General features: G+C 41.5%; 1 protein-coding gene across 1 annotated transcript in view; it reads right to left on the reverse strand.

Annotated features, from left to right (window-relative positions):
* Nucleotides 1–324: 324 nt before the first annotated feature.
* Nucleotides 325–21,977, reverse strand: part of LOC124580275 (trypsin-1-like) — a 67,094-nt gene continuing 45,441 nt past the window's right edge. The window contains exons 4-6 of the mRNA XM_047131283.1: nt 19,732–19,848; nt 5,962–6,111; nt 325–515 (exon numbers count right to left, since the gene is read on the reverse strand). Coding sequence (XP_046987239.1) covers nt 372–515; nt 5,962–6,111; nt 19,732–19,848 — 411 coding nt within the window. The 3' untranslated portion in view covers nt 325–371. The remainder of the gene's footprint in view (nt 516–5,961; nt 6,112–19,731; nt 19,849–21,977) is intronic.

Below are 21,977 nucleotides of genomic sequence, written 5' to 3' on the forward strand. Positions count from 1 at the left end.
TGTTTTCTTGGATTGTCTCATTTTGTTCGTAATTGTTCGTTGCATTTGTTCGGGGCGGACGTTCCGTGACACTCGTTCAAGTTCATAGTTGATCCAGTCACTCAGTTTTTTTATTCTTATTATTATAGAGGGTAGCTAATTCTTTGACCGAACACGCTGAGCTACCATGCCGGCGGTCAGTTACATAGTTTCAGTTTTATCGGAACTATAAAAGAAGGAGGAGTTACATGATAGTTTGGTTAGTAACATGAACGTGAAAAATGCTTTGGATAACGTGAAATGCAGATAAGTTGTTAATTATTGAGACAGCAAATAAAACGCCTCTTCACGTCGTCTATGTTTTTCCTTTATTTATTTTTGAAGGCGATCAACTACTGTGCGTTTTCTTTGATCCAGTCGACAAACACTGGGACCCTGGTGTAGACGCTCGGTGGTGTAAGGCCTGAACAGTACCGAGAAAAGGAAACTAGGCCCACAAGCTCCTCGTTCACATAAAGAGGTCCTCCAGAATCCCCCTGCAAACATATCAATGCATTATAAAATAGAAATAAACAACAGCAAACTTCAGTCTTATTCACATTATAAGAAAGCACTAATACACTGCGTATTTCGTGGTGCGCTTTGATTGCGTTAATGTTATGAGACCTTAAATTCGAGTATCTATTGAATACCTGTTACTGAGCGATGTACACAGTCAGATAACGCATTTTATCAAACATCTTTGTCGATCTCGACTGCTCATATTCAAACTTTGGCCTTTTTCAGGAGGATTACTACTACAAATTACGTACTGTAATACAAATTAGAACTTAAAAAGCCATATATACGTTGTTCGATATTCTCAAATTTGGAAATTTTTCGCTGTATTCCACCTGATAATATGCAACGACCGAGGGTTCACTTGTGGAAATAATAAATAAATAATTTTTACCGGTGTCTTCTTAACGATGTCTTTTAAAACGCAATCTATATTTTTCTTTTACTTTACTTTGCAAGAACCCCCACTCCTACTAAACCTCGGTTTTGCAGGTGAGTCCGTAGATGGTGGTATAAGGGGCATACAGTATGAGTGGCCACGATTCCCCACTCGAGTTTTGCGATAATTAAGCCACTCCGTCCTTGAACTGACTTAGTGAGCCGCCGCGTAGGAATTCTCCCTATCCGTTATGTGGAGATGCTCTCGTAGTTTTGTGTCCCCTTGCAGAGCCGTAGCAGCGCTGTCGGATTCCGGAAGTGCGATACTGCTGTCTATGTTTTACGTAATGAAGCGGGAAGGTTTTCTTTGAGCAAAAATTTTTTACACAGGATGCCACTATTGTTCGTTTATTTAAGAAACACCATAAAATGAACTTGTTCACACTAATCATAAACTATTAACGGTACGACAGCATGGTCTACCACATGACAAGGTCGAAAAACATCCTATCGACGACTGCCGAATATGACGCAATTCTGTAACACGAGTATACAACCGATATAGTTCACATAAGATCGTACGTCTTCGGTTATGACAAAGTTATTCATTTATTTATTAATGGCAACATTTCCTACCTATGTAAAATTACTGAAAGATAGTGTTTATCACCCCTGGACTCCTACGGTCTGCAAGCAAATTTTGTTAGCAAATATTTATTAATAACAATTACTTGATGTTGTTTACATAGTCCTGCGTAGTCAGTGCATACACAACTTTCCCACTAGAGCATGCCCCTCTAAGCGAAACAGCGCAGGCGCAGCGCTCGTCCCTCTCCGCACTACGAGATGGCGCTGCCTTAGAGATGGACCAAATTCTGCTTCCGCTGATCCACGTATCAATATGTAACGCAGCCAATGAGATTGCTGCTAACGTAAAACCTTTTCTCCTCGCGGATCACCCTCGCGCAGTGGTACCTGAACGCGCAAGGTATTATAACGGGTGTACAGACCTCCGATTAGTCAGTCTGCATTAGTCTGCATTTGTCTGTACCAGCTGATAGTCAAGTTTCAGTCTGTGTCTGGTAAGATTATCATATTCCTGTACATAGCCATGAAGATAAATGTACAGTCACTTTTGTCAAGTATCAGAGATATGTGAGAATAAGATTAACGTACCAAAACCAAAGGAACTTCAGATTGTCAATTGTAAATCGCATACAGAATCAAGTTACATAATGTTTATGCTTGTTATTATTTTAATAAATGTGTGTGAAAATTAATCAAGTTCTGTTTAAAGTTGGTCACTGTCAATCTGCTACTCTAACCGTGCAAATGGCATTTCTATCGTCTGACCTAACGGCAGAAGATAAACACGCCACGATAAGACCACGAGACATATTGCTGACACACGCCTACTTCGTTAGAGCGACAGGTCAAATAATCTGATGGTGTGTGTACCGAAGGTCTTACAGTACGCACACCACACTTGATTTCACGTCAGAATAAATGTACATCCCCTGAGTACCTCTTTGCTGACATCACCGATTTCTGCATTGCCGCCTCATACCACTGGCTCTGAAAGCGCCAGATGCCCAACTGCCTCTCCTAGCCTTACAGAGAAGAGAACTAATCCAATAGAAACTGATTACGATGTTGGTGGTGAACATCTGGAGCACATCACATCCTACAACCATTTAGGAATCATTGTAAGAATCGCTGTTGTCAGTATAAACAAGTAAACTCTGTATTGAGGAAAGGAAAGAGAAGGCTTCGAATAGTCTGAGGGTTCTGCAAGATGGCAACGCAAAAGCTCAGTTTAGATGAAGTAGTGAAGTAAAATGGAAAGAAGACAAGGATTACATTCGTTATGAGTAGGAAAGTAGGGCAGAGAGTGTGTTACTGTGAACAGTTCAGTGATAGGATTGTTCTCATCGGAATCGGTAGCAAACCAACACCGATAACGATATTTAAGGTATACATGTTGACGTCGCAAGCTAAATCTGAAGAGATAGGGAAAGTGTATGAGGATGTTGAAAAGGTAATACAGTACTCAATGGGGGACTGGAAAGCAGTTGTAGGGGAAGGAAAGTTTACAGGAGAATAATGGCTTGGGGTTCAGGAATGAGAGAGGACAAACACTAGTTGATTTCTGTAGTAAATTTCAACTAGTAATAGCAAATACTCTGTTGAAGAATCAGAAGAGTAGAAGGTATATTTGTAAAAGGCCAGGAGATATGGGAAGATTTCATATAGATTACATAATGGTCAGATAGAGAATTCGATATCAGATACTAGATTATAAAGCGTACCAAGGAGCAGATATAGATTCAGGGGAAGTTTAAGAGACTATCCAGGAAGACTCAGTAAGCAAAAAAGTACTACGGAATGACGGGATACGCTTCAAATTCTCGTAGGCTATGGATTCAGCAATAAGAATTTGTTCAGTAGGCAGTACAGTTGAAGAGGAATCGACATCTCTATAAAGGGCAATCGCAGAAGCTGGAAAGATAGACATAGGTACAAAGAAGGTAATTGCGAGGAAGCCACGGGAAAGAGAAGAAATGATTCAGTTGATCGGTGAAAAACGGAAATACAGAAGTGTTTAGGGAAATTAAGAAATTCAGAAATACAAGTCGCCGAGGGATGAAATAAATGGGAAAGGCAGAGAAGCTCAGACGAAATGTCTACATGAAAAGTGTGAAAAAATCGAAAAAGAAATGATTGTCGGACGGTTTGACTCAGGATACAGGAAAGTCAAAATAACCTTCGGTGAAATTAAAAGACAGAGTGTTAATATTAAGAGTGCAACAGGAATGCAACTGTGAAATGCAGAGGAAGAGCGGATGGGTGGAAAGAATACACTGAAGGCCCCTATGAGGGGGAAGATTTGTCTGATGTGATAGAAGAAGAAACAGGAGTCGATATAGAAGAGACAGTGGATCCAGTATTATTAGAATCATAATTTAAAAGGGCTTTGGGGAACTTGAGTTCATAAAAGGCTTAAAGGATAGATAATACACCATCATTATTTCTAAAATCATTTGGGGAAGTGCAAAAAAAAAAGGCTATTCACGTTACTGTGTAGAATGTATGAGCCTGGCGATATACCATCCTACTTTCGGAAAAATATTGTGCACACAATTCCGAAGACTGCAAGAGCTGGGAAGTGCGAGATTTATCACACAAATATCTTAACTGCACATGCATAGAAGTTGCAGACAAGAATAATATACAGAAGAATATAAAACAAATCGGGGATGTGTTACATGATGATCAGTTTGTCTTTAGGAAAGGTAAAAGCACTAGACAGCCAATTCTGAAGTTGCGTTGGTGCGTTGGTAATGGAAGCAAGACTTAAGAAAAATCAAGACACTTTCATAGGATTTGTCGACCTGGAAAAAGCGTTCGACAATGTAAAATGATGCTTTATGTTCGAAATTCTGAGAAAAATAGGGGTAAGCTATAGGGAGAGACGGGTAATATATAATGTGTAGAACAGCCAACAGGGAGTAACAAGAGTGGACAACCAAGAACGAGGTGTTCGGATTAAAAAGGGGGTAAGACGGGGTTATGGTCTTTCGCCCCTTATGTTCAATCAAAGAGGCAATGATGGAAATAAAAGGAAGTTTTTGGAGTGGAAGTAAAATTCAAGGTGGAAGAATAATAGTGATATGGTTCGCTGATGACATTGCTAACCTGAGTGAAAGTGAAGAAGAATTACATGATCTGCTGAATAGAATGAAGTCTAATGAGTACAGAGTATGGGTTGAAAGCAAATCGAAGAAAAGCGAAGGTACTGAGGAGTAGTAGAAATGAGAACAGCGAGAACATTAGCATCTGGAATGATGGTCCGCAGTAGCTGAAGTTAAGGAATTCTGTACCTAGGCAGTAAAATAACCAATGACGAACGGAGCAAGGAGGACTTCAAAAGCAGACTAGCACTGGCAAAAAGGGCATTCCTGGCCAAGAGAAGTCTACTAATATCAAATATCAGCCATAATTTTAGGAAGAAATTTCTGAGAATGTACGTCTGGAGTACAGCATTGTATTGTAGTGAAATATGGACTGTGGGAAAACCAGGACGGAAGAGAATCAAAGCATTTGAGATGTACTGCTACAGACGAATGCTGATAAGGTAAGAAATGAGGAGTGGAGGAGTGCCGCGCAGAATCGGAGAGGAAGGGAATATGTTCAAAATACTGACAAGGAGAAGGGACAGGATGATAGGACATCTGTTAAGACATCAGGGAATGACATCCATGGTACTGAAGGGAGCTGTAGAGGGCAGAAACTGTAGAGGAAGACAGAGACAGAAATACATCCAGCAAATAACTGACGACGCTGGTTGCTAGTGCTACTCTGAGATCAAGAGATTGGCTCAGGAGAGGAATTCTTGGCGGACCTCATCAAACCAGTCAGAATACTGATGACCAGAAAAAAAGTAAGACAGATGTGAAAGCTACAGACAGAAAAACTCATTTGGTAGGATGGCATTGAAAGGTTTGTGGATCTATATTAGATCTGTGATTGAATAGTGGACGTGAAGGATGAAATGGCAGGTAAGGAAGGTAACGCCTGAATAAACAGCTGGCCAGTTAATGCTATAAATGTTGGCAATATAAGTGCTTGTATGTCTGATACTTGTGTCCAGTCATTTACACACACGAACACATTTACACACACACACACACACACACACACACACACACAAATGCGCGCGCTAATCAAGAAATATAAATACAATATGCAGAAATAAGAGAAACATTCTGACGTTGATCTGAAGTTGTACAATAAATTACTTTTGTATCTTCCATTTGGTATCATTTGACAGGTATTTCCTTTGTGATGCCGTTGGACAGAAGTGGATGTAACGTAAAAATGAGACGTGTTAGAAAATCTCAGGAATACGATTTCCATGTATTTCTGTTTAGTTTTAACGAATGTTAGCAGATTATCTTTTAGTATAAACAGTAATTATTACTCCCGCAGTTGTCTAAAATATCCATATGGTTGATTATCAACGTAAAAAAATTGAAAATTACTTACACCACAAATCCCGGAATAACGGTCTCCCGCGCAAACGTGCTCTGGCAGGATGAGATTAAAACTGTAGTCTTTCTGACATTCCTGGTTGTTGACGATTGTTAAGTTGGTTTTCTGAAGCCATGGCGCCAGCGTGTCGTTCCCGTAATCACTCTGTAAAAAAATTTATTACTGGAATTCTGCATATAATTATGAAATATTTTCAAAGGCACTGTCATCATACGTCGTCCTAGAAGTAAAAGACTGCGCTTCTTGTGTAGAAACTGTAATTATATGTGAACACAATCCCATTTAGCTCAATTCTCATTGTTAGAAAGTTTCTGCAGTATGCTGACTCCCTCACTGAAGTGTAGATCGGCAATACTGTAAAATTTATAGCCACAGTTACCATAACCTAATGACTAGACCCAGAAACGGTGGCAACCACAAGCTGTTTAGATGTGGGCAGAGATGGAAGTCATAGGGATCGACATCGAGGTTTCTATGTGGATATTACCCCAATTCGTATTTTAAATTCCTTAGAGTTCTGTGAAAGAAGGGGACTAGCTTTTGACTTATCTCGCAGCTTAAGAGACATTTAAATCAAAACATCTTGATATATTCGCGCTTTTCAATTGTTAGTATTAGTACTCGTGCCATATATTTAATACATTGTATCAAGTAAAGGAGCATGATACGTGATATCATGATGTATAACATGACACATGTGTTCAAGTCATTCAGTATGGCATTTGTCATGTCGTGCAGTAGGACACAAATAGCCATTAAAATTTTGGATGCATGCATCCCCACTCTTGGATACTACCTATTGTAGATTCTTCTCACTCTCTAGAAGCACATAATTTTGTGTCTGCTCTCACACCACTAACAATACGTGTAACAGGGAGTGTATCTGGGGGTCCAAATAGTCTCCTCGCGGAAAACTTAACCATTCCCACCCAAAAAATAAAAAAAATTAGCGTTCCCCAGGAATATATCCACACCTAAATATTTCATCCTCGCAAAAAAACTTGTTTAGCTATTACATGTATGTATGCTCTTTATCCATATGATTTTGTACGAGGTTTGTCCGGAAAATACGTATAAAAGTTGAATAATGCTTTTATTTTACAGGTTGCAGTCACCGCCAGATGGGACTACTGCTGTAATCAATCCCATCAGCGCTCAGTTCGAGTCAGAGCACTGTGGGTGAAGGGGGAGTGTGCGGCAGCTTGTTGACAGTTACCCTTCTTCACCTGCCGTCGGCATGGTGCTCTCTCTGACTGAGAAACAGCGCATCAACATCAAGTTTCTTGCAAAGCTAGGCAAGAACGGTCGTGAGATTTTTGAGTGTTTGAAACAGGTTTACGGAGAAATTTCTCTGAAGGAACAAACCGTGAACAAGTGGTTGAAAAGGTTCCGGGATGGCCGAGAAGAAGTGAACGATGACCCTCGCCCAGGACGCCCGTCGACATCGAGTTCCGATGCAAATGTTGAACGAATTCGGGCTTGTGTTCTTAAAGATTGACAGTCAGAATGATTGCTGACGAGTTGTCAATCCCCAAAAAATCGTTCCCGAAATCCTGACACAAAAACTTGAAATGAAGGAATTGTGTGCGAAAATCGTACCGAAGGTCTTGACGACAGAACAGAAAGCAAAGAGGGTTGAGTGCTGTGAGGATTGGTTGGAAGCAGAGGAACGAGGGGACTTTCTCAACCGAGTCATCACTGGAGACAAGTCCTGGTTTTACGAATCCGATGTGGAGCTCAAATCTCAAAGCAAGGAATGGAAACTAGCAGGAGAACCGAGAACAAAAAGTCGCGAAAATCAAGGTCCAGTGTGAAGACAATGTTGATTGTTTTCTTTGATTCTAGAGGCATTGTTCACGAGGAATTTGTCCCTCCCGGCCAGAAAGTGAACGGAAATTTTTACGTTGAAATTCTGACACCTCTCAGAGCTCGTGTGGCGCGAGTTCGATCGGAGTAGGCAAAAGGGATCCTTCATCACGGCAATGCGCCCGCTCACACGTCGCTCGTAGTGCGCGAGTTTTTGGCCCGAAGCTCAATCACCGTGACAGACTACCCGCCTTATTCACCCGATTTAGCCCCGTGTGACTTCTTCATGTTTCCGAAATGCAGAATGGTGCTTCGGGGGCGGCACTTGGGAGATGTGGAAACCATCAAGTCGGAAACGACAGGGCAACTGAACATCACAACGGAAGACTTTCAGCAATGTTATCAACAGTGGAAACGGCGCTGGCAGAAGTGTATCGCGTCTCAGGGCGAGTACTTTGAAGGAGACCATATTGTAATACCTGAATAATTGTAAAATAAAGTTATTATTCAACTTTTATACGTATTTTCCGGGCGAACCTCGTATATTAGTTACTATGATTGGCAAATATTTTGAGCATCCCCCCCTCCCCCCCAGAAACCATGGACGTCGCAATCGACGATGAGGAGATTAGCATGCCTTAGCGATACGACGAAAGGGTACTTGTTGAGAGGCTAGACAAAAGTATGGATCCTGAAGAGCGGCAGCAGCCTTGACAGTAGTTACAGGGACAATAGTCTGGATGATAGACTGATCTGATCTGACATCAACCGAAACGGCATTGCTGTGCTGGTACTGCGAAACGGTTGAAAGCAACTTCAAACTACAGCCGTAATTTTCCTGAGGGCATACAGCTCTACTATATGGTTAAATGATGATGGTATCCCTCGGGTAAAATATCCCGGAGGTAAAGTTGTCCCCCATTCGGATCTCCGCGCGAGGATTACTCAGCAGGGTGTCGCAATCAGGTGAAACAAAACTGATGTTCTACGGATAAGAGGCTGGAATGTTAGATTACTTATTCAGGCAGGTAGGTTGGAAAATTTAAAAATGAAAATGGATAGGAGGAACTTCGAAATAGTGGGAGTTGGTGAAGATCGGTGGCAGGGGCAACAGAACTTCAGGTTAGGTGAGTACTGGGTCATAAATCTACAATCAAATACGAGTAATGCAGGGGTAGGTTTAATATCGAATAAGCTACTACGAACAGCATACTGAACGCATTATCGTACTCAAGACAGACAGAACAGTACAAATTTATACGCGAAATAGCTCCGCAGATGCGAAGAGATTGAAAAAAAGTGTGCTGAGATGAGAGAAATTATTTAGATAGTTAGGGGACACAAAAATTTAATAGTTATTCTGGACTGGAATTTGATAGTTGGAAAAGAAAGAGAAGTAAAAATATTAGGAGACTATGGACTTCGGGTAAAGGAATGAAAGAGGAAGCCGCCTGGTAGAATTTCGAAGAGAACGTAATCCTCGCCAACACTTGGCTTAAGGATTACGAAAGAAGTATACATGGAAGAGACCTAGAGACCCCGGAAGGTTCCAGATGGATTATACACTGAACGAAAGAAATTGCAACACCAAAGCCTAATTAATGTAGAGTAATAATATTTTGGGAACACATTTATCTAGGTAAACACTGCAAGATCGCAGGTTAATTTAAGAGAGAAATAAGCCCTTGCAAATGTGAAATATTGGTACATTAATAACTAGTGTAATTGCCAGTACGTAATGAAAGCATGCTAACGTGAGCACATTGTCTTGTATAGGCTCCGGATGTCACTTTGTGACATGCTGTTCCATACCTGTTACACTTGGTCAGTCAATACAGGGACAGTTAATGGTGTTTTATGGATGATTCTGGAGTTGTCATCCGCTGATGTCGCATTTGTGCTCGATTTTGGCAGATGGAGTAATCGAGCAGGCCAAGGCAACATCTCGACAGTCAGTAGAGCATATTGGGTTACAACGGCGGTATACTGGCGAGCGGTATTCTGTTAGCTAAACACTGCTGGAACATTGTTCATGAATGACAGCAGAACAGGTCAAATAAATAGATCACACTCCAAATCATAGCTCCAGGTACAGATGCAATGTGTACGCCACGCACGCAGGTTGGTTCCAGGCCTTCAAATAGCCTCTTTTCTAGCACATGACCAACACTGGCACCAAGGCAGAACGAGCTATCAACAGAAAACAAAACCGATCTCCAACCTTTCCTCCTATGCGCTCGCGCTTGAAGTCGCAAATGGTGGTGGTTTGGGGTCAGTGGAATGAGCGCTACAGGGTATCTGGCTCGGAGCTGTCCTTGAAGTAACAGATTCGTAACAGTTCGTTGCGTGACTGTGGGGCAAGCTGCTGGCCAAATAGCTGCTGCAAATGCAGTGCGATCCACCAGAGCCACACGCCGAACACGAGGATCTTCCCTGTCCGAAGTGCTACATGGGCGTCCAGAGCCTGTATCTCTCCCGACCGCACATTCCCGTCACTACCGCTGCCAGCCATCATGTGCAGTGGCTACATTCTCTCCTAGTCTTTCCACTATGTCACACAAAGAACAACCAGCATCTCGAAGACCTGTTTCACGACCTCATTCAAACTCAATAAGGTGTTCATAATGGTCTCCTCTTTGTCGTCTAAAAGTTATTCCTGATTAACATCAACTGAACACGTCAACTCTCAAACGTAACTAATGCTCACGACCGTTACAGCGCGTGTTTAAAGAAAACCTGATTTATATCCTCATAGCGGCGCTACTACCGCCACTGTTATGCGACTGGCGCGAAATCTGAGTGGATATAATCGTTCAAATGTAGAAATACGCCTACCAAATTTCATTTATATCGCACAGCTCTTTATTGGTGTTGCAGTTTTTATCCGTCAGTTTATAATGGTAAGACAAACTTTTCGGTACCAGATTTTAAACTCTAAGGCACATCCAGAGGGTTGTTAATTGTAAATTAAAACTGAACAAATTGGAAAAGGTACGGAAGACCTGGATAAGTTGGATGAACCAAAGATTACGATTCAAAAAGAAGTTTCAGAGGGAGCATTAGACAATAGTTGACTAGAACAAGGGAAGGAGGCAAAGTAGAATACGAGTGGGTAGCTTTCAAAGGAAATAGTGAAGGCAGTAGGGGATCAAATAGGTAGAAAGACAACGCCTAAAACCAAGCGTTGGATAATACAGGAGGTATTTCATTGAACCGACGAAAGGAGAAAATATAAAAATGCGGCAAATGAAGCAGGTGAAAGGGAATACAAACGCCTAAAAATGCGACTGGCAAGATGTGCATAATTTGTAAGCAAGAATGGCTAGATGACAAATGTAATGATTTAAAAGGATATATCACTAGATGAAAGGTAGATACCGTCTACAGACAATTAAAGGGGCCTTTGGAGAAAAGAGAAAAAGCTGCACGAACATCAAGAATTCAGCTGGGAAACCAGTTCTAGACGAAAAGGGAAAGCTGCAGGTTTGAAGGCGTGTACGGGAGGTCTACACACGGGTGATGTACTTTAAGGCAATATTATAGAAATGGAGAAGGATGTAAATGAAAATGAGAGGGGAGGTACGATATTACGAGAAGAATTTGACAGAACACCGAAAGACGTAAGCCGAAACAAGGTCCCTGAAGTAGAAGACACTCCACAAGAACTACTGATAGCGTTGAGAGAGTCAGCCATGGCAAATCTTCACGATCTGGTGCAAGACGAATGAGAGAGGAAAAATACCCTTACACTTCAAAAAGAATATAATAATTTCAAATTCAAAAGTAAGCAGGTGCTGAGGGATGTGTATATTACCGAACTACCATTTCAATGAGTCATGATTGCAAAATGCTAAGAAGAATGGAAAAACAGGTAGAAGACGACCTCAGGGAAGATCAATTTGGATTCCGGAAAAGTGCAGGAACACGAGAGGCAACACTGGCCCTAAGACATCACAAGAAAAGCCAAACCTACGTTTATAGTATTTGTAGGATTCAAGAAAGCTTTTGACAACGTTGACTGGAATGCACTCTTTGAAATTCTGAGGGTATCAGGGGTAAAATACAGCAAACGAAGGGTATTGACAGCTTGTACACAAACAAGACGGCTGTTACAAGGGCATGAGAAGGGAGAGAGACAGGGTTGTTGTTCAGATAACTGGTGGCTGAATTTATGTTTAGGTATACAGAGAGTGTATAATTATATTAAGAAGGCAACTGGTCTAATTGCCAGGAAAACAGCCCCTCTGAAGCCCAAGGCAAGTGAAGTCATTATTGATGTAGGGAGGAGGAGATAAGTGTTTAACGTCCCGTCGACAACGAGGTCATTAGAGACGGAGCGTAAGCTCTGGTTAGGGAAGGATTGGGAAGGACATCGGCCGTGCCCTTTCAAAGGAACCATCCCGGCATTTGCCTGAAGCGATTTAGGGAAATCACGGAAAACCTAAATCAGGATGGCCGGAGACGGGATTGAACCGTCGTTCTCCCGCATGCGAGTCCACTGCGCCACCTCGCTTGTTCCTATTGATGTGGGTCGTTTGCCTATGGCCTCCCGTCGGATAGACCGTAAGACGACGCAAGTCTTTTGATTTGACGCCACTTCGGTGACTTGCGCCTCGATGGGGATGAAATGATGATGATTAGGACAACACAACACCCAGTCCCTGAGCGGAGAAAATCTCCAACCCAGCCGGGAATCGAACCCGGGCACTTAGGATTGACATTCTGTCGCGCTGACCACTCAGCCTTAGGTAAGCAGATGGAACGCTGGGTTGAACACTACCTCGAGTTGTATGTAGCGGAGAATGAAGTTGTCAGGGATAAAACGCTTCAAATGGCTCTGAGCACTATGGGACTTAACATCTGAGGTCATCAGTCCCCTAGGACTTAGAACGACTTAAAACTAACTAACCTGAGGACATCACACACATCCATGCCCGAAGCAGGATTCGAACCTGCGACAGTAGCTGTCACGCGGTTCCAGACTGAAACGCCTAGAACCGCTCGGCCAAAACGGCCGGCTTTCAGGGATACAACTGACGCCATCACACAAATGGTACTTATAGAATAATTACATGCAATGGCTACTATGGAAAACTCAGTAAACCAATAGGTTCTCCTGCTAGTGGAAAGACTCTATGTGAACATGGGATCTCTGCAGATATTATTAAATAAAACAAGTCTGTCCCTCTCAGACACCTACACTTACGTCCCACAACCAGCCAGGAAGAAGGTTACAACTCAGTGAGTATGCGGAATTAGAAGATTTGTGTTCTGTATAAAAAAAAGAGAGCAGAAGTGATTGCAACAGTTACCGACGAACGACACTGCCAACTGTAGCTGGGAAAGAATAAGCAAGATCCATCTTAATATGATTACAGATCTTAGCTTCCAGAATCTATCCAGAATCTCTGTGCTGATTCATACCTGGCCGATCAAACGTGGATATCATCTCTCTACGTCAGCTGCAAGCGAGGAGCCGGGAGAAGCAGTGACGACTTGAAGAACAACGTACGCTACAATGGACTGCTCAAAATAAAAACTAAATTACATGTAAACAATACTTGTTATCAGCACTCTTCTCAATAGCTGTTAAACATGGGCATCCCTTGCTAAGCAAGAATCTCGGCTGAACAAATTCCACCTCCACTGTCTCCGAAGGATTCTTCAGATTACATGGAAGAGATACAGTACGCAACGCGGAAATCGTACAGCTCGCAAGAACAACCACCATTCAAGCCCTCCTGACCCATCGAAATCGAAGGTAATAGGGACATTTTACTATCAAAAACAGTCTTGATCACAATGAATTTTATTGCAGTGTTTTTAACACATTGATTACTGTTTACTCCCACAATGTATTCAAAAGTAATTAACTGGGACATGTCTACAACATGTATGCTGAGCGAATACCGAAAAAACTGCTGTGTGGGGTATTCCAGGAGGGTGCGAAGCCAGTCGGAAGATCGCACCTTCACTTCAAGGATTTCTGCAAGAGAGGCCTGACCAAAGCCGGTATTAATACAAATCACAGGGAGAGTGTCCGCCCGTGGTAGCTGACTGGTCGGCGCGAAGGAATGTCATGCCTAACGGCCCGGGTTCGATTCCCGGCTGGGTCGGAGATTTTCTTATCTCAGGGACTGGGTGTTGTGTTGTCCTTATCCTCCTTTCATCCCCTTCGACACGAAAGTCGCCGAAGTGGCGTTAACTCGAAATACATGCACCACGTGAACGGTGTAGCCGACGGGGGCCCTAGCCACACGGCATTTCCATTTTACCGGGCAAGTACTGCTGATCTGCTGATGATCGTGTCATGTGGCGACTAACTGCGTGAAATGGGGTCAAGCTTGCAGAGGACGAACGCACACATGAACAAATTAGGGAGAGGACAACACGGTAAGGGAGAGCGGCTTCTGTTCGAAGTCGCTCACGTTTCACGTCCTCAAACTGCAATGGGCAGTGACACTCTCGGATGGGACTTTTCAACCTCAGCTGATGCTGCAGTCTTTGAACCACGTATGCTACACCATCATCCTTCGAGGGTGGACGGATTCCACCACACTGAGCAAAGAGTAAAGAAACCGAAGAAGAATTTGGAATATGAATTAAAGTTAAGAGAGCAAAAATATCAACTTTGAGCTTTACCGATGACATTGTAACTGTGTCAGAGACAGCAAAGTACTTGGAAGAGCAGTTGAAAGAAATAGACGTCTTGAAAGGTGAATATAAGATAAACATCAGCAAAGGCAGAACAGGGATAACGAATGTAGTTGAATGAAATCTGGTGATGCTCAGGGAATACATTAACGAACGAGATATTTAAAGTAGTGTCTGAGTTTCACTCTTTGGCCGAAGTAGAGAGGATGTAAAATGTAGAGTGGCAATGTCAAGAAAAGCGTAACAGAAAAAATAAATAATACCAAACTTATAGTCAAGTGTTAGGAAGCCATTTGTGAAAGTATTAGTATGCATTGTTGCCATATATGGAAATGAAACATGGACGAGAGACAGTTTAGACAAGGAGAAAATAGAGGCTTTTAGCCTATAAATTACATGATGCAGGTGTACTAACACCTTGCTGCTTGGAGTACTCACTGTGCTGGGAAAATAGGTTAATTCGTAAAAAAGATCGAATACGTGAAGATGTTTTGTTTAAATAGTTTTGGTACAACCGGATAAGTCGAAAGCCTAGTTTCCTTCTTTAACATCCCGAACTGTGGGCAGGACATAGTCTCCATTTTTTGTGCTATAATGGGAGTATTTCTCATTCTCGGTTCCAACTTTCACTCTGCCGCGAAATGCTGCAACAAAACAGTTCGGATTTCGTATGAGTATGATTGGCTGAAACAATCGGAACTATGAAACAAATTACACACGACAAAATATCGTCAGCTTTTCAGACCTGTATGAAAACTGACGAAGTAAGCTTATCTTGTCTGAAAATAACTTTTCTACGAGACAGCATAGTATTTTTTGAAGATATTACGTGTATTTCATGTGTCACTTTAGACTGCTAATCGTGAGAACGGATGAAGATTTCACAAAACAACAGGGTGACCATTAATTGCATGTATTTGTCTACTTTCTCAGAAAATTTGAACTGATTCGCGCAAGTTTGAAACACAGAAGTGATGCGTGAAAGAATCCTCACGAAAAAATGTTTATTGCACGTAATATCCGAATTAAGCTGGATTTCTGAAAGCGTGTTTTTAATTTTATCGTAATAACGCATTTTTATTTATCTGATACACTTTAAATCGTTTCCGGGTATTTAGTTCACATACGAACGACATTTATGTACTTTGTTCATCTCAACTTTAAGCCATTATATCTGGACGAGGGATGAAGATTACTGGATAGAAAATTTCGTTTTGACTTTATCTCTGGGTCTACCTTCGTGCAAAGTCTGAACTGATTCCTATAAGTTTAAACTATGGAAGAGTATTTTTTTCATTCTGTTGTGCGTAAAATGTGGGTGGTAGCCGTAGTACAAACGGCGCCATTAGCTGAGCATCAATTTTAACACAATTAATATCTTTTGCAAAAGGAATTAATTGATTCGCACTGTTTCCCTTGGCACAATCTCCGGTTCAAGTTCAAACTTTGCTTAATAAAGGGTGTTACAAAAAGGTAAGGCCAAACTTTAAGGAAACATTCCTCACACACAAATAAAGAAAATATGTTATGTCGACATGTGTCCGGAAACGCTTAATTTCCATGTTAGAGCTCATTTTAGTTTTGTCAGTATGTACTGTGCTTCCTCGATTCACCGCCAGTTAGCCCAATTGAAGGAAGGTAATGTTGACTTCGGTGCTCACGTCATCAACACAGATTTTCTGTGAACGTTTGGGCAGGCATTGTTGGCGATGTCTTGATTGGGCCCCATGTTCTTCGACCTACGCTCAATGGAGCACGTTATCATGATTTCATACGGGATACTCTACCTGTGCTGCTAGAACATATGCCTTTACAAGTACGGCACTACATGCGCGATGGAGATCCTGCACATTTCAGTCGAAGTGTTCGTACGCTTCTCAACAACAGATTCGGTGACCGATGCATTGGTAGAGGCGGACAAATTCCATGGCCTCCACGCTCTCCTGTCCTCAACCCTCTTGACTTTCATTTATGGGGGCATTTGAAAGCTCTTGTCTACGCAACCCCGGTACCAAATGTAGAGACTCTTCGTGCTCGTATTGTGGACGGCTGTGATACAATACGCCATTCTCCAGGGCTGCATCAGCGCATCAGGGATTCCATGCGACGGAGGGTGGATGCATGTATCCTCGCTAACGGAGGACATTTTGAACATTTCCTGTAACAAAGTGTTTGAAGTCACGCTGGTACGTTCTGTTGCTGTGTGTTTCCATTCCATGATTAATGTGATTTGAAGAGAAGTAATAAAATGAGCTCTAACATCGAAAGTAAGCGTTTCCGGACACATGTCCACATAACATGTTTTCTTTCTTTGTGTGTGAGGAATGTTTCCTGAAAGTTTGGCGGTACCTTTTTGTAACACCCTGTATATCGTAACATAACTACAGCTAGACAGATATTCGAATGGCTACTAGATGGCGGCTGGTGAGAGCTAAACCAAATGTTCCTGGCTCAAATAAGAACCGAACACCAAGACTCCTACGAAACCTCGATTGTACGCGCGGCCTTTTCAGTCCTATTTGTTACAGTACGGATTCTGTACCGTTCGGTTACATATCTTTTTTCCGTTACTGTTAGTTGCACGTTATCAGTGAGACAGAGCGAAATATGGATATGTTCACTGTTGAAGAGTTTGTCGGTATGCAACTCGTGCACTGTTCATTAAAGCTACTGAAGAGCTTCGCATAGACGCTTTACTAAACTGATCCCACTGCGGTGGCAGTCATATCACAGTAGTTTTTTATCTGCTCATAGACACCTACAGGGAGCCGTATCCTTTTGTGTTAGAATGATTGGCATATTACACAGTTTATCGTTGTGTGAAGACATTTCCAAAGAAACGTAGGTAATCTGTGTAACAAACCGAGTAAATCGTAATTACACTGAAGACTATTTGTCACGTGTACGAAAATACCCAGAAAGTATCCCTCCGGCGCTCAAATATTTTACCGGTAGAGTTCAGCTTCATCCTGTATGGAAATGTCACTTAAAGTACCAACACACCAGAAGGTGGCGTATAGTGGCGTATGTCCAGCCAAACATTGTGACAAATATCACAGGCTTAACTGAAAGGTTAGTGTGCGAGTACCGGATGCTATATGAAGTACCTAAAAGAGTGTTTGTCGCATCTCACGATGAGGACGTTACTTTTCTGCGTATGGGGGACGTTACTGTAATCAGTACGAAAGCCATACTCTTATAGAAGTCATGTATTCTTCTGTATTACTTCTACGTAAAATTTAGCTACTTATTTATGGTGGCATTCCATGTCTACATAATTAGTATTAATTTGGATTTCGTGTTATGTTCCGTGTCGTTAAAATATTTTGATCTTATTCATACTGAAACACACCAACGAGGGTAAATTTCTTTTCCATAACTCTACAACATTCCAAAAGTTTTGTTTTATGTCTCAGTTGTTATTAATGAGGTTATAGAGTTCGTTACTCCTTTCATTGCATAAGGAGCTGAGACTGTTGTCCACACTTAAATCAGTGACTACTGCGCACGGAGTTATTTGTCGTGGACGACATGACCGAATTTAAATACACTAGAGAAGAAGTGTCGTGTCTCCCGTGATGTTTAAGTTGTGTGACCATTACGATATGGATTTATTACTGTACAACAGCTCTTAAGACTATGTAAACACAGAGCAAACCTTTAATGGTATCAACAATGATCAAACCAGAGGGCTGTGTGCTAATACACTTAATTCAAGACAGTAATTTACCTGCTTGATAACGTAAATATCACGAAGTAAAGGTAATTGGAAATGATTAATCCTCAAAACACGGGTAAATCGTCATTTATGTGAATTAGTAACTGTTACAATTCGTTATTTCATATCCAGTACGATCGTAAAAATTACGCTACAATTTTATTTGTAAAATATGTGCATCTAATTCGCCTCTGTTTCAAAAAGTCTTACATCAATAATTATTTTTGTCTTCAATCACTTGCTTACTCGTCGCGACCAGAGGAATGCAGGCTGGCTACGATGGGGAATGCTTCTGCGACAACTTAATACAGCTGCATGTCCACCAGTGTAGAAAACTACTCAGGTCGTGTCATTGGAGAAATGAGATGCTTCCATACGAAATCGATACCAGACAGGAATAAACAAAGTTAGGAGTGCCCCTGTCTTCCTATAAAGACATTTGCCAGTGGAGTATTAGTAGTATCGAACGAGTACAATTTCAAGAATTCTGTTCAGTAAACTTAATGAATAACCCGATGGGGAGATGTAAAAAAATTTGTAAATCAGTTTCCTTGTTCCGGCTGCTTCATGTTTCTTATCCCTTTAACTACCAACTAGCAGCAGAGGCCAGTCTGCCATTTTTTAGCTTTTCTATTAGCAGCTATACATTTCACTTGATCACTTCGCCTAATTTGTCTCGTCAGTCGAGAGTTCCGGAAAATAATTACCAAAATTTGATTATGGCTTTATGTTGACGTGTTGGTTCACGTTTCCACGCCAGCCTGTGTGGTTAGAAGCAATTTTTAAAAACCTGTATGCTCGTAACAGTCTGCTATTATATGTGGACTCTGCTCAAAGTTGCTATAAGAATTATATTATAAAAACACTTACTCAAGGGAGAGTCTTATGTATGGACCACGGCATCTCAGGCCGAAAGTGTTAAGTGATGAAAACACTTACTGTTGAATAAGAATAAACTACATGTCATTAAAAAGCCACCAGTAGAAATATGAAATGGCTTTTTAAAATGCAAAATTTAAACAATCAACGTAATTTTAAATTATTTGTACCTATAAGGTGGTCTACGTCATAAATAGTCAATATGTTTTCAGTTTTTGTCAATTTAAACAACACATGCCCGAGGGGCCCGAGCAGAGTGATATATGTGACGAAGGAAAATGTTATAATATTGTTTAAAAATTTTCTAACGAAGTGTTTAATCATTGTAATAACCTTTAATCTGACAATGATATGCTGTATGAGATTGTCAAAGCTATGTTAATAGCTGTTATAACAGGGAACAAAATAGAACTAATAAATGAAACTGGGAAAGCGAATATCGTCTTGCGTGATTCTCTCTATTGGAACTCCAAAGGAATGAAGATATAAAAAAGAAATGCAGGTGACAATTTTTAAACGACAGGAAACAGGAATAAAAGCAGTAAAAGCTAGTAGATGAGTATCCAGATGTGCAATCAGCTACTGACTCAAAGGAAACAATAGAAATAAAGCTGGGGGATCAGAGAGTGTAACATGGCGGCAAGTCACTTTCCATCGCTCCCAGTGTCGCTGGAGTCACCCTCCTGGTAAACTGTGGCTATGCTTACCGACAGTTTGCCCCATCCAGCAGCGACTGCATTCGCCCCGTCTTCTATCTCCTGTCCCTGAGCCGGCAGCTTCACTGTGGAAACGGTCACTCCATCCAGAGCTAGCGGAGGAGACACCTGCACACGAGATCACAGCTGTACTCAACTACGTGCGGGAAACAGTGTGTTCCACAGCAAGAAACTTTACGAGTGCACAGTTAATCACACATTAATTGGCAATTTCATGAATCTTTTAATCTTATCTACAACGATAATTACCAAAGAAGTCTGAATATTTGCGTCTACTTCAGACGCTCTCAGTATGAAACCCTTGACCAGTATTACAGACGTTAAGGCAGTGTTACATTTTAAACCGGTGTACTCAAGTGGGACAGGGATTTTGTACCTTTTAATTTATACATTATCGTAGCTCGTAATGTTTACCTTTTTCTGTATTTCTACTTCTACGGTTTTTCTTTTTCTTTCTCTCTATAAAGACAGTTTACTAGTAGTATTGGTTCCTTCTTATAATATAAACAGAGTAACATCAGCAATTTTTATTAATTCAAGCTCTTCTATGAGTTAGATTTAGCAGAATACAAACTGAAGTGCCAAAGAAACCGGTACACCCGCCTAATATCGCGTAAAGCCCCTACAAGCAGGCAGAAGTGCCGCAACACGACGTGGCATGGACTCAACTAATGCCTGAAGTAGTGGGAACTGACACCATGGATCCTGCAGGGCTGTCCATAAATCCGTAAGAGTACCAGGGGGTGGAGATCTCTTCTGAACAGCACGTTGCAAGGCATCTCAGATATGCTCAATAATGTTCATGTCTGGGAAGTTTGGCCAGTGGAAGTGTTTAAATTGAGCCACTGGAGCCACTGGACGTATGGGTGTCGCATTGTCCTGCCGGAATTGCCCAAGTCCGTCAGAATGCACAATGGATATGAACGGATGCAGGTGATCAAACAGGATGCTTACGTAGGTGTCATCTCTTAGAATCGTATCTAGACGTATCAAGGTCCCATATTATCTAGACGTATCAAGGTCCCACATCACTCCAACTGCACACACCACACACCATTACCACCAGCTTGAACAGACCCTTGCTGACAAGCAAGGCCCATGGATTCATGAGGTTGTCTCAATACCCTTACACGTACATCCGCTCGCTACAATATGAAACGAGACTCGCCCGACCAGGCACACGTTTCCAGTCATCAACAGTCCACAGTCGGTGTTGACAGTCCCAGGCGAGACGTAGAGCTTTGTATCGTACAGTCATCAGGGATACACATACCACTGATGTTATGTTGAATGGTTCGCACGCTGACACTTGTTGATGGCCCAGCATCGAAATCTTCAGAAATTCGTGGAAGGGTTGCACTTCTGTCACGTTGAACGATTCTCTTCAGTCGTCGTTGGACCCGTTCTTGCAGGATCTCTTCCGGTCGCAGCGATGTCGGAGATTTGATGTTCCACAGGATTCCTGATATCCACAGTACACTCGTGGAATGGACGTACGGGAAAATCCCCAGTTCATCACTACGTCGGAGATGCTGCGTCCCAACGCTCGTGTGCAGACAATAACACCACGTTTAAACTCACCCAGATCTTGATAACCTGTCATTGTAAGAGCAGTAACCGATCTAACAACTGCTCCAGACATATTTTGCCTTACATAGGCGTTGCCGACTGCAGTGCCTTATTCTGGCTGTTTACGTAGCTCTGTATTTGAAAACGCATGCCTATAACAGTTTATTTGACGCTTCAGTGTGTCTCCTCAGGCACAATACAAGAAATTTGAACACAGATATAACAGTTAATGTTTCCTACATTTTCCACAACTTCCAGATAGTTAACTGCTAATGAACTAACAGTATAAGCAGATAAAATATAGTTCACTCGTTTGGTTCTATCTTGTTGTCTTCTGATAATTTGCTTCGTATTCTAGCTAACTTATCTGTATTTCAGGCTCCCCAGTAAACATACTGTACCCATTCCTGAAATATTATACAATAACTATTTCACAATTCTGTTTTTGCTCATTTTTTCCACATTTAATAGAATGGTGCGTAGTAAAATGAGATTATATTTCCCGTTATTTTCTATTAAATTTATAATAAATAGAAATTCTGTGGTGAGTGTCAGCATACGGGACCGAAACGTTGCAAAATTTGTTGTTTTTCACTGTTTTAACTGAAAAACTTATTTTTCTTTCAGGTATGCGTAAAACCAGAAAATTTATTGATTGTGTGTTTGGA

This window comes from Schistocerca americana, chromosome 1 (assembly GCF_021461395.2).
Source record: "Schistocerca americana isolate TAMUIC-IGC-003095 chromosome 1, iqSchAmer2.1, whole genome shotgun sequence".
NCBI lineage: Eukaryota > Metazoa > Arthropoda > Insecta > Orthoptera > Acrididae > Schistocerca > Schistocerca americana.